Below are 13,138 nucleotides of genomic sequence, written 5' to 3' on the forward strand. Positions count from 1 at the left end.
TACCCCAGCCCCCGCCCCTGGAGTGCATCAGCTGTTGTTTGCCTGGAGGTCCTATTTGTTGGCCTTATCGAGTTGGCAGCCCCTACCCAGAGCCCCTCTCCTATTCCTGGACACCTGGCACCTCCCTAGCTCGCATTTCAGAGGCAGCCTGTCTTTGTTTTCCCTCTCTTAGTGGAAAGGGCACTGGCCTGGCAAGTCATCAAGTCATACGGATCTGGGTTCAATCCCATCCCTGTCCCTTTGTAGCGGCAGGACCTTGGAGAACTGACTTCACCTGTCCAGGATTCAATCTCCCCCGATACCGAATAGGTTAATGCCGCCCACCTCACAAACTCCTTGTAGGGATTAAGTGTACCGGCAACATGGTAGGTAGTTAATAAGCTGTAGTTGCATCTGAATCCTCAAAGCACTTTTTCCTCTAATCTGCCCTCCCCTTCTCTCTCCATCTGTAGGCCCGGGAGGTATCTAACAAGATTGTTGGCTATCTGAATGAGGAGGGTGTTCTGGACCAAAACAGGTCCCTGCTCTTCATGCAGTGGGGTCAGATTGTGGATCACGACCTGGACTTTGCCCCTGACACCGAGCTGGGGAGTAGCGAGTACTCCAAAGCCCAGTGTGATGAGTACTGTATCCAGGGAGACAACTGCTTCCCCATTATGGTAGGGTCCTGCAGCTGGGCGTCTCTGACTAGTCCCTTGCCCACCCTGATGTAGCAGACATTCCCAGCTCATCAGCTAGGATCTCTGGATAGATCTTGGATACTGATTTGGTAGTTTCCCATGCCTCACGTGTCCATTCATTCACTCATCCGTTTATTCAGTAAATAGACATTGACCACCCCATACCAGGCAGTGCACTAAGCGCTGAGGATTCCAAAGTGAACGGGACACTGCTCCTGCTCTCAAGAACAAAGGGCCAGTGTGGGAATTGGACAAGTAAACTACTGATAGCAGAATGGGAACACTGGAGAAGGTTGTCTACATTCCGACCCAGCAGCATTGGTAACACCTGGGAGCTTATTAGAAATGTAAAATCTCAGTTGGGCGAGGTGGCTCACGCCTATAATCCCAGCACTTGGGAAGGCTGAGGTGGACAGATCACCTGAGGTCAGGAGTTTGAGACCAGCCTGGCCAACATGGTGAAACCCCGTCTCTACTAAAAATACAAAAATTAGCCTGGCGAGGTGGCACATGCCTGTGGTCCCAGCTACTCAGGAGGTTGAGGCAGGAGAACCACTTGAACCTGGGAGGCGGAGGTTGCAGTGAGCCGAGATCACGCCACTGCACTCCAGCCTGGGCAACAGAGCGAGACTCCAACTCAAAAAAGAAAAAAGAAAAAGAAAAAAAAAGAAATGCAAAATCTCAAGTCTCACCCAAGACGTTAGGAAATCGATTCTACATTTTTACTAAGATCACCAGAGATTCATTTTGTACATGATAAAGTTTATACTGCTGTACATCATTGTGGAGGATGACTTCAACTCCACTCAGAAGGACCTGAAACCTGGATGAATCTGAGTGAGCAGCGGGGATTTGTAGGGATTTCCATCCGAAGGGAGAGGAGCTTGCAGCAATGCATCTTTTCTTATTATTCATGGGTATTACAGTTGGAGAGTCATTTATTCACTCAAAAAATAAATCGAGGCTCTGTGCTGTGGTATAAAGAGCATAAACTGTGGAATGAAGACAATGATCTGAATCCTACATCTTTCCCTTCCAGTGTATAAGTTCTTAGGCAACTTACTTAACTTTTCTGAGCCCCAGTTTTCTCATCTATAAAATGGAACTGAATTGTCCACCTTACAGGGTTTTTTTGAGGACTGAGATGAGTTAAAGTATGCCTAATTCCTGGCACATGGTAAGTCCAAAATAAACACATGGCAGCTGTCGTTAGTAGTAATTATTAACAAACCTGTTCCCACCTCGTGTCCTGCTTTCCTGTCCAGGGAGCTCAGGACTCCCTCCCCACCAGAAATTTGGAGCTGTCACTGTGAGGACTGAATGATTACCCTCAGCTCTTTCACACAACAGGATGTAAGGAACTTCAGGATATTATGAACCCAGGGTGTGTAATGTTAGCAAGAAGTGTCTGGGGTCAGTGTCTGGTACCAGGTTCCCAGGAGGGCGCCATCAGCATCTTTGCATCCAGACTTGCCCTGGGGAGAGGTTGCCAGGGCCCAGCTGTTCCACCCCTGCCCAGTCACTTATGCCCACTCTCTCTGCAGTTCCCACCCAATGACCCCAAGGCGAGGACTCAAGGGAAATGCATGCCTTTCTTCCGAGCCGGGTTCGTCTGCCCCACTCCACCCTACAAGTCCCTGGCCCGAGAGCAGATCAACGCTCTGACCTCCTTCCTGGATGCCAGCTTTGTGTACAGCTCTGAGCCAAGCCTGGCCAGCCGCCTCCGCAACCTCAGCAGCCCCCTGGGCCTCATGGCTGTCAACCAGGAGGTCTCAGACCATGGACTACCCTACCTGCCCTATGACAGCAAGAAGCCAAGCCCCTGTGAGTTCATCAACACCACTGCCCATGTGCCCTGCTTCCTGGCAGGTGAGTCTAGCCTGGGAACAGAAGGGCCCAAGGACAAGGGGATTATCCAGGGAAGCTTTACCACTGCCCCCTTCTTGTCGTCTTTCTGGAAAAATGCACACTGAGCCATTGCTGTCCCTAGCACTGGTCCAGGACTAGCAGAAGGGCCCAGATGAATAAAGAATTCAAGAACATGTGTTCACTGTAAAACAAAATCAGGAAGTCCAGAAAAGTAACAAAGAAAATAAAAAGAAAGTGCCAGGCATGATGGCTCATACCTGTAATCCCAGCACTTTGGAAGGCTGAGGCGGGCAGATCATGAGGTCAGGAGATCGAGACCATCCTGGCTAACATGGTGAAACCCTGTCTCTTCTAAAAATACAAAAAATTAGCCAGGCGTGGTGGCACACCCCTGTAGTCCCAGCTACTCGGGAGGCTGAGGTAGAAGAATCACCTGAACCCAGGAGGCGGAGGTTGCAGTAAGCCGAGATCACGCCACTGCACTCCAGCCTGGGCAACAGAGCAAGACTCCGTCTCAAAAAAAAAAAAAAAAAGAAAAGAAAAGAAAAGAAAAAGAAAATTCACACAATCCCACTACCCACCAATAATCATCGTTAACATTTTCATGCTTATTTTCCAGTATTTTTTCTATCACAGGTACAGTTCTACATTGTTTTACATAATCAGGTCTTACTATAAATAATGCTCCAAAACCTGACGTCTTCACTTAATCTATTCCATGCCATTAACTGTTCTTCTATGACATGATTTTTAATGACTGCCTGGTATTTCATGACACATATTACCATCATTTATTTTCTCAACTTGGGGGGACTTGGGGGGATTTATTTTCTCCGACTTGGGGGGATTTAGTTATTTCCAGTTTTCCTGTGTTTTGTTGCTGTTGTTTAGGTAATGAACATCTTCACTGATAAATCTTTGTTCTTATTTTTAATACATTTATTAAGATAATTTCCCAGAAGAGGAAGTTCTAGATGAAGAGGAATGTATATTTTTAAAGCGTTTTATAACCTGGGGGCAAAATCCCCACTCCATTCAGCCTGTGCACGACCAAAGCCCTGCCAATTCTGTTCATTCCAGGTGCCCTCCTGGTCCTCTCTGTCTCCAGCTTCTAGAGGCTATTCCAGCCTCAAACATCCTCTCTCTTTGGACAAACCCCCTGGCCACCCTGACATTGCAGAAGGCCAGCTCATAGGCCAAGATACCTTTATAGATCTTTTGGATTTTGTGTTCACATATACCCTACATCAATCCAGACACAAAACTGAGTTCTTTTTTGTTTTTCATAAAAATATGCACTCACACCAAGAATTTGCAATTTTAAATAGACTTTCCTGGCCTGGTGCAGTGGCTCACGCCTGTAATCCCAACACTGGGAGGCTTAGGTGGGAGGATTGTTTGAGGCCACAAGTTCAAGACCAGCCTGAGCAACATAGCAAGACTCCTGTCTCTACAAAAAATTTAAAAACTAGCAACACCTGGTGGCACATGCCTGTAGTCCCAGCTACTCTGGAGGCTGAAGCAGGAGGATCACTTGAGCCCACGAGGTTGAGGCTGCAGTTAGCCAAGATAATGCCATTGCACTCCAGCCTGGGCAACAGAGCAACACTGTCCAGATAGATAGATAGATGATAGATAGATAGATAGATAGATAGATAGATAGATAGATAGATAGATAGATAGATAGATAGATAGATAGATAGATAGACAGATAGATAGACTCTCCTAAAGATTAGAGGGCACAGGGAGAAGTCCCTTATCCCCTTATGAGACACCTGGTCTTTGGCCATTTAACTGCTCCCCCATCCTTACTCCTCTCTCCCTCCCACTATAGACCCCCATCGCCAGATTATTCTCCCTTTATTACCCAAAGGAACTCAGCCCTACCCAAGCTCCCCATCTCAAACCCACATTCCTAAAACCTTCAAATTTGCTCTGTGAAGTAAAAAGCTCCTCATTCATTCGAAGCCCCCCTTCCTAGAAGGCGGCTGGGTTATAATTAGCAAAATGTTACTGTGTAGTTTGTCACCACTAGCCTTTGTCACAGTGCTATCATAGGCTTTATTCTCATTTTCATAGGTAAGGAGACCGAGGCTCAGAAGTGTTAAGTAACTTGTCCAAGGTCACACAGCTAAAAAGTGTGTATACAGAACTGAGAGTCAAACCTATGATTCAGCACTCCCTCCCCATCCCTCTTCACCTGATGGGAAGGAGGGCTTGTTGATGGGGGGGGGTTGCTGTGGGGCACCATCATTTCTTTGTGCAGGTTACTGGGTCCTGGGGCTGTTAGGGAGAATCTAACTTCCTGCCTTCTGGGCTTTCAGGAGATTCTCGAGCCTCAGAGCATATTTTGCTGGCCACGTCCCACACCCTGTTTCTCCGCGAGCATAACCGGCTGGCCAGAGAACTAAAGAGACTCAACCCTCAGTGGGATGGAGAGAAGCTCTACCAGGAAGCCCGGAAAATCCTGGGAGCCTTCGTGCAGGTAGGGAGTCCCAGGAGCACAGTCACCTGGTCCCACCTGGCTCCCACTCCTGGCTCTGCCCTCTGCTCGCTGCTGTGCCTCAGGCTCTCTCTTCTATTCCCACACCTCCGTTTCCCCCGGCCCCTCTGCTGCTTCTCTCTTGTTGTCTCATTCTTTGAAATACCCTTCCTTTCATTTCTTCACCTTCTCTGTCTCAAAATGAATCTCTGGATTTGGAGTGTTGGAAAGTCACTTGTGCATTGGTCCCTTCAGTGTGCCTGCTCGGGTGCCATTACTGGGACTGTAGGCTCCTTCACGCCTGGGACTGCTACATCGCAGTGATTTGGGTTATTTTGATTTGATTCTCTTCCTTTTTAATTCTCTACATTTAAGCCCATCTCATGGGCATACTCAACGGATACTGTTGATTGGCTGATCAACTAACTAGAAGAGACTTACAAAGGTTGATATGTTGATATTAACCATGCACATATTTTTTAAACATTTTATTTTGAAATAATTATAGATTCTAATATATTGCAATAGGAGGGGAGTTTCAAAAGATGAGACAACAGGAGAGAAGCAGCAGAGAGGCCGGGGGAAACAGGTTTGGGAACAGAGAAGGTAGATGGAGGCGCAGCAGCAAGCAGAGGGCAGAGCCAGGAGTGGGAGCCAGGTGGGCCCTGGTGGCAGGGCTCTTGGGACTCCCTCCCTGCAGATTATTAGATTCTAAGAATCTAAGTACAGGAAATTTAAAAAAATGTACAAGGAGGTCCCATGCACTCCTCACCCAGTCTCCTCCTTACATTAGCATGTAAGTGCTAATATCTTACATAACCAAGATACAATGGCAAAACCAGGAAGTTAACATTGATAGAAACCATAGAGCTTACTCAGATCTCACCAATTATAAATGCAATCATCTGTGTGTGTGTATGTGTCTGCATAGCTCTATGAAGTTTTATCACATATGTAGCTTCAAGTACTACCACAATAAAGACTCTTAACTGTACTGTCCTCTAAAACTCCCTCATGCTATCTCTTCATAGCCACATCCACCCTCACCCCTATATCCCTAACCCCTGACAAGCACTGATCTGTTCTCCACCTCTATGTTATTTCACAGATGTTATATACATGGAATTATGCAACACGTATCCAGCTGAGATGGGCTTTTTTCATTAAGCATAATATCTTTGAGGCTCATCCATGCTGTTGTGTATATCAATAGTTCACTACTTTTTGTTGCTGAGTAGCATTCCATGGTATGAATGAACTACAATTTGTTTAACCATTCAACTTTTGAAGGGCATTTGGATAGTTTCCAGTTTGAGATTATTATGAATAAAGCTACTATAAACATTCAAACATTAGGTTCTGCATGAAAAGAAATGTTTATTTCTTTGAGATACATGCCTAAGAGTGCAATTGCTAGGTCACATGGTAAGTCCATTTTTAGTTTTTTTTTAATTTTTTAATTTTGTGGGTACATAGTAGGCGTCTATATGTATGGGGTACATTAGATGTCTTGATAAGGGCATACAATGCGAAATAAGCACATCATGAAGAATGGGGTATCCTGCTGGGCACGGTGGCTCACGCCTGTAATCCCAGCACTTTGGGAGGCCGAGGTGGGCAAATCATAAGGTCAAGAGATCGAGACCATCCTGGCCAACATGGTGAAACCTTGTCTCTACTAAAAATACAAAAATTAGCTGGGCATGGTGGCATGCGCCTGTAGTCCCAGCTACTTGGAGGATGAGGCAGGAGAATCGCTTGAACCCAGGAGGAAGAGATTGCAGTGAGCCAGGATCACACCACTGCACTCCAGCCTGGGCGACAGAGTGAGACTCCCCTTCAAAAAAAAAAAAAAAAAAAGAATGAGGTATCCATGCTCTCAAGCATTTATACATTGAATTGCAAACAATCCTGTTACACTCTTAAGTTATTTTAAAATGTACAATTAAGTTATTATTAACTATAGTCACCCTGTTGTGCTATCAAATAGTAGGTCTTACTCTTTTTATTTTTCTTTTTTTTGAGATAGAGTCTTGCTCTGTCGCCCAGGCTTCCTCAGCCTCCTGAGTAGCTGGGATTTCAGGCGTCTGCCACCACGTCCTGCTGATTTTTGTATTTTTAGTAGAGATAGAGTTTCACCATGTTGGCCAGGCTGGTCTCAAACTCCTGACCTTAAGTGATCCACCCGCCTCGGCCTCCCAAAGTGCTGAGATTGCAGACATGAGCCACCGCGCCCGGCCATCATTCTATTTTTTGGTACCCACTAACCATCTCCACCTCCACCCCCCACAGCCCGTCATTACCCTTCTGAGGCTCTGGTAACCATCTTTCTACTTTCTATGTCCATGAGTTCAATTGTTTTGGTATTTAAATCCCACAAATAAGTGAGAACATGCCATGTTTGTCTTTCTGTGCCTGGCATATTTCACGTAACATAATGATTTCCACTTCCATCCATGTTGTTGCAATTGACTAGATTTCATTCTTTTTTATGGCTGAATAGTACACCATTGTGTATATGTATCACATTTTCTTTATCCATTCATCTGTTGATGGACACAAGTTGCTTTCAAATCTTAGCTATTGTAAACAGTGCTGTAACAAATCTAAGAGTGCAGATATCTCTTTGATATACTGATTTTATTTCTTTTGGGTATACACCCAGTAATGAGATTGCTGGATCATATGGCAGCTCAATTTTTAGTTTTCTGAGGAATCTCCAAACTGTTCTCCATAGTGGTTGTACTAATTTACATTCCTGCCAAAAGTGTACAAGGATTCCCTGTTCTCAACATTCTTGCCAGCATTTGTTATTGCCTGTCTTTTTTATATGTTATTTTAACTGGGATGGCATAATATCTCATTGTAGTTTTGATTTGCATTTCTCTGATGATCAATGACATTGAGCACGTTTTCATATGCCTGTTTGCCATTTGTACGTCTTCTTTTGAGAAATGTCTATTCAAATCTTTTGCCTATCTTTTGATTGGATTATTAGATTTTTTTTCCTATAGAGTTGTTTGAGCTTCTTATATATTCTGGTTTTTAATCCCCTGTCAGAAGGGTAGCTTGCAAATATTAATATTTTCTCCCATTCCGTGGGTTATCTCTTCACTTTGTTGATTGTATCCTTTGTTGTGCAGAAGCTTTTTAACTTGATGTGATCCCGTTTGTCCATTTTTGCTTTGGTGGCCTATGCTTGTGGGATAGTGCTCAAGACATTTTTGCCCAGACCAATGTCCTGGAGATTTTCTCCAATGTTTTCTTGCAGTAGTTTCACAGTTTGAGGTCTTAGATTTGTCTTTAATCTATTTTGATTTGATTTTTATATATGGGTAAAAGATAGGGGTCTAGTTTTATTCTCCTGCATATGGATATTCAGTTTTCCCAGCACCATTTATTGAAGAGACTGTCTTTTCCCCAGTGTATGTTCTTGGCATCTTTGTTGAAAATGAGTTAACTGTAGATGTGTGGATTTGTTTCTGGGTTCTCTATTCTGTTACATTGGTCTTTGTGTCTGTTTCTATGCCAGTACCATGCTGTTTTGGTTACTATAGCTCTGTAGTATAACTTGAAGTCAGGTAATGTGATTCTTCTGGTTTTGTTCTTTTTGCTTAGGACAGCTTTGGCTACTCTGAGTCTTCTACTTTTAGTTTTAAAAGGAACTGCCAAACTATTTTTTAGAGTGGCTGTACCATTTACATTCCTATCAGCAATGTATGCATGATCCAATTTCTTAGCATCCTGATGGTGTCATCACCATTTTTTGTTTTATCCTTTCTGATAGGTGTGTAGTAATAGCTCATTGTTTTAATTTGCATTTCTCTAATGGCTGGTAACATTGAACATCTTTTCCTGTGTTCATTTGCCACTTGTGTATCCTCTTCAATAAAATACTTGTTCATATATTTTGCCTATTTTCAAATTGGACTATTTGACTTGTAATGTTGAGTTTTGAGAGTTCTTTATGTATTCTAGACACAAGTCCTTTGTCAGATATGTGATTTGCAGAGATTTTCTCCCAGTCTATAATTTTGTGGGTTTTTTTTTTTCATCCTCTTAAGAAGGTCTTTTGTAGAGCAAAAGCTTTTAATTTTAATGAAGTCCTTTTAATCAAATTTTCCTTTCCTGGATTGTGCATGTGGTGTCAAGTCTCAGAACTTTTTTCCTAGTCCTAGGTCCCAAAGATTTTCTCCTGCTTTTTCCTTCTAGAAGTTTTATAGTTTTATGTTTTACATTTAAGTCTATGATCCATTTTGGGTGAATTTTTGCATAAAGTGTGAGGTTTAGGTCAAGATGCTTTTTTAAATTTTTTCTGGCTATGGATGTTAAATTGCTCCAGCAGCACTTATTGAAAGGCTGTTGTTTCTCCATTGAATTGCTTTTGTTTCTTTGGCAAAAAATATTTGGGCATATTTACATGGATCTATTTCTGGGTTGTCTATTCTCTTCCATTGGTTTGTATGTATGTCTATTCCTCTAATACCACAGTGCTCAATTACTGTAGCTATACAGTAAGCCTTAAAACACTTTATTCTTCTTTTTCAAAATTGTTTTGGATATTCTAGGATCTTTCCCTTTCCATACATATTATTAAATTAGTTTGTGTATGTCTAACAAAAAACCTTATGGAAATTTTGATAGAAATTGCATTAAAATTATATATAAATTCAGAGAGTTGACATCTTTACAATGTTGATTTTTCCAATCCATAAACTCAGTATGTCTCCCCAATCTTTAGATTTTTTATTTCTTTAATCAACATTTTGTAGTTTTATCACACAGATTCTGTACATGTTTTGTTAGATTTATACCTCAGTATTTCCTTTTCGTTTTGTTTTGAGACGGAGTCTTGCTCTGTCACCAGGCTGGAGTGCAGTAGTGTGATCTTGGCTCACTGCAACCTCCCGGGTTCAAGTGATTCTCCTGCCTCAGCCTCCTGAGTAGCTGGGATTACAGGCGCCCGCCACCACACCCAACTAATTTCTGTATTTTTAGTAGAGACAGAGTTTCACCATGTTGGCCAGAATGGTCTCAATCTCTTGACCTCATGATCCGCCCACCCCAGCCTCCCGAAGTGCTGGGATTACAGGTGTGAGCCACCACGCCCAGCCCAGTATTTCATTTTCTTTGGAGGAATTATAAATGGTATTACAGCTTTATTGCAGTTTCTACTTATTTTATCAGTGTATGAAAATATAATTGATTTTTTTATGTGTTGATTTTGTATCCTGTGACCTTGCTAAATTCAACTAGTTCTAGGCATTCTGCTGTAGATTACTTGGATTTTCTACACAGGTAATCATGTAATATGCCAATAAAGACAGTTGTGTTTCTTCTTTTCTAATCTATATGATTTTTCTTTCTTTTTCTTGCCTTATTACGTGGCAATTCCTAGAACTTCCTAGTGGCTCAAACTTCCAATACTATATTAAATGCGCATGGTAAGAAAGCAGGCATCCTTGTCTTCCCAATTGAGAAAGTATTCAATCTTTCACCATTAAGTATAATATTAGTTATAAATGTTTTATAGTTGCCCTTTATGAGGTTGAGGAAGTTCTGCTTCGTTCCTAGTGTAGTGAGAGTTTTTATCATGAATAGGTGTGGAACTTTGTCAAATGGTTTTTCTGCATCAATTGATAGGCTCATATGATTTTTATCCTTTATCCTGCTTGCTTTGGATTTATTTTGCTCTTATTTTTCAAGTTTCTTGAAGTAGAAACTTAGATGACTGATTTGCAATCTTTTCTATTTTCTAATGTATTTAGTGCTATAAATTTCCCTCTTAGCACTGAGTTGACTACCTTCCACAAATTTTGATATGTTGTGTTTTCATTTTCATTCAGTAGGTATTTTTTAAGTTCCCTTTCAGACTTCATCTTTAACCTATGTATAATTTAGAAGTGTGTTATTTAATTTCCAAGTGTTTGTAGATTTGCCTGTTGCCTTCCTGTTATTGATTTCTAGTTTGATTCCATCATGATCAGAAACTATACTCTGTATGATTTCAATTATTTTAAATTTGTTAAGATTTGTTTTATAAGCCTGCTGTGGGACTATCTTGTTGAATAATCTATGAGTTCTTAAAAAGAATGTGTTTTCTGCTTTGTTGAATGCAATGTTCTGTAAATGTCAATTGGATCTGTTGGCTGATGGTGCTATTCAGTTCTGCACTCCAGCTAATTTTCTGTCTAGTAATTCTCCCACTTACTGAGAGTCAGGTGTTGAAATCCCTAGCTATAAATGAGAATTTGCCTATTTCTTCTTCCAGTCCTGTCAGGTTTTGCTTCATGTATTTTAAAGCTTTAAAGTTCTGTTGTTTGATCCATATCATTTAGGATTGCTTCATCTTCTTGATGGATAGATCCTTTTATCATTATGTAATGTCTACTTTTGTCCTCTGAAGTCAACTTTATCTGATATTAATATAGTCACCCCTGCTTTTGAAAATTTATGTCTGCATGATCTTTCTTATTCCATCAATTTCAACCTACCTATGTCATTATGTTTGAAGCGAGTTTCTTTTAGACAGCATATGGTTGGGTCATTTAAAAAAAAAAAGGAAAAGAAATATACTCTGCCAATCTCTGACCTTCAGTAATTATTACCTTTAAATTATCTTTAAAGTAATTATTAACATGTTAGAGATTAAATCTCCCATATCTCTCATTTTATTATTTGTTTTCTGTTTGTTCCTTCTGTTTCTTCTTCCTCTAATATTGTTTTTCTTGCCTTCCTGTGGGTTAATTGAACATTTTTTAGAGGTCCATTTGATCACATATTGCTTTGTATAATTTTCTTAGTGGTTGTTCTCAGGATAGATGGGTAGATAGATATAGAAATAAAGATAGAGATAGAGATAGAGATATGGATTTACGACGTATCACAACCTATTGGTGTCAGTGCTTTATCATTTCAAGTGACATGTAGAAAACTTACTTCCATTTGGTCCCTTCACCTTCCCCACTTTTGAAATATAATTGTCTGAAGCATTTCTTCTATATACATTTTACAGCACATCAGATGGTGCATCAACCATAAAATATAATGAAAAAATTCATGAGGTGGAAAAGAATTGATGTTTACTTCTATTTTTACCCATTACATTGTTCTTTCCTTTCTGAAGGTCTTGTCCTTCTTCTGTTACCATTCTTCGTGTTTACAGAGTTTCCTTTAGCCATTGTTTAAGGATAGGTCTGTGTGCAGCAAATTCTGAATCTTCCTTTGTGTGAGAACGTCTTTATTTCCCCTTTATTCCTGAAGAATCATTTCACCAGCTATTGGATTCAGGGTTGACGGTTCTTGTCTTTCAGCACATGAAAAATGTGGCGACACTTCCCCTGGCTTCTGTGGTTTCAGATGAGAGCTTCACTGATATCTTGTTTGTTTGTTTGTTTGTTTGTTTGTTTGAGACGGAGTCTTGCTCTGTTGCTCAGGCTGGAGTGCAGTGGCGACATCTCGACTCACTGCAACCTCTGCCTCCTGGGCTCAAGTGATTCTCTTGCCTCAGCCTCCTGAGTAGCTGGCATTACAGATGCGCACCACCACACCTGGATAATTCCTTTTGTATTTCTAGTAGAGACAGGATTTCGCCATGTTGGCCAGGTTAGTCTCAAACTCCTGACCTCAGGTGATCTGCCCGCCTCAGCCTCCCAAAGTGCTGGGATTACAGGCGTGAGCCACCACACCCAGCCCTTTACCATTACTTGAATTGGTGTTTCTTTATAGGTAATGCGTCATTTCTCTTTGACTATTTTAATACTTTATGTTTAGTTTTCAGAAATTTAATTATGATATGCTTTGGAGTGAATTTCGCTGTTTATCCTGTTTGGGATTCATTCATCTTCTTGAATCTGTAAATGTGTGCCTCTCACCAATTTTGAGAAATTTTCGGGCATTATTTATTCAAATGCTTTTTCAGTTTCACCCCCTTTCTCTTCTGTTTCTGGGACTCCATTGATATGAATGCCAGATCTTTTGTTATGGTCTCACAGAACCCGGAGGCTCTGGGTTGTTTGAGCCATTTTTAAAGTCTATTTTCCTTCTGTTGTTCAGATTGAGTAAATTCTATTGATCTGTCTCCAGTTCTATCCTCTGTCATTCCCAC

The 13,138-nt window shown here is 41.4% G+C and overlaps 1 protein-coding gene across 3 annotated transcripts in view; it reads left to right on the forward strand.

Moving 5' to 3' along the window:
- The window catches only part of LPO (lactoperoxidase), a 30,132-nt gene that overhangs the window by 11,532 nt on the left and 5,462 nt on the right, over positions 1-13,138 (forward strand). For all 3 annotated transcript variants that reach the window (XM_003272304.2, XM_030827154.1, XM_003272303.3), the window contains 3 exons: positions 453-659; positions 2,225-2,549; positions 4,874-5,034. In XM_003272304.2, coding sequence (XP_003272352.1) covers positions 453-659; positions 2,225-2,549; positions 4,874-5,034 — 693 coding nt within the window. The remainder of the gene's footprint in view (positions 1-452; positions 660-2,224; positions 2,550-4,873; positions 5,035-13,138) is intronic.

The sequence above is a fragment of the Nomascus leucogenys genome, chromosome 14, assembly GCF_006542625.1.
Source record: "Nomascus leucogenys isolate Asia chromosome 14, Asia_NLE_v1, whole genome shotgun sequence".
Lineage (NCBI taxonomy): Eukaryota > Metazoa > Chordata > Mammalia > Primates > Hylobatidae > Nomascus > Nomascus leucogenys.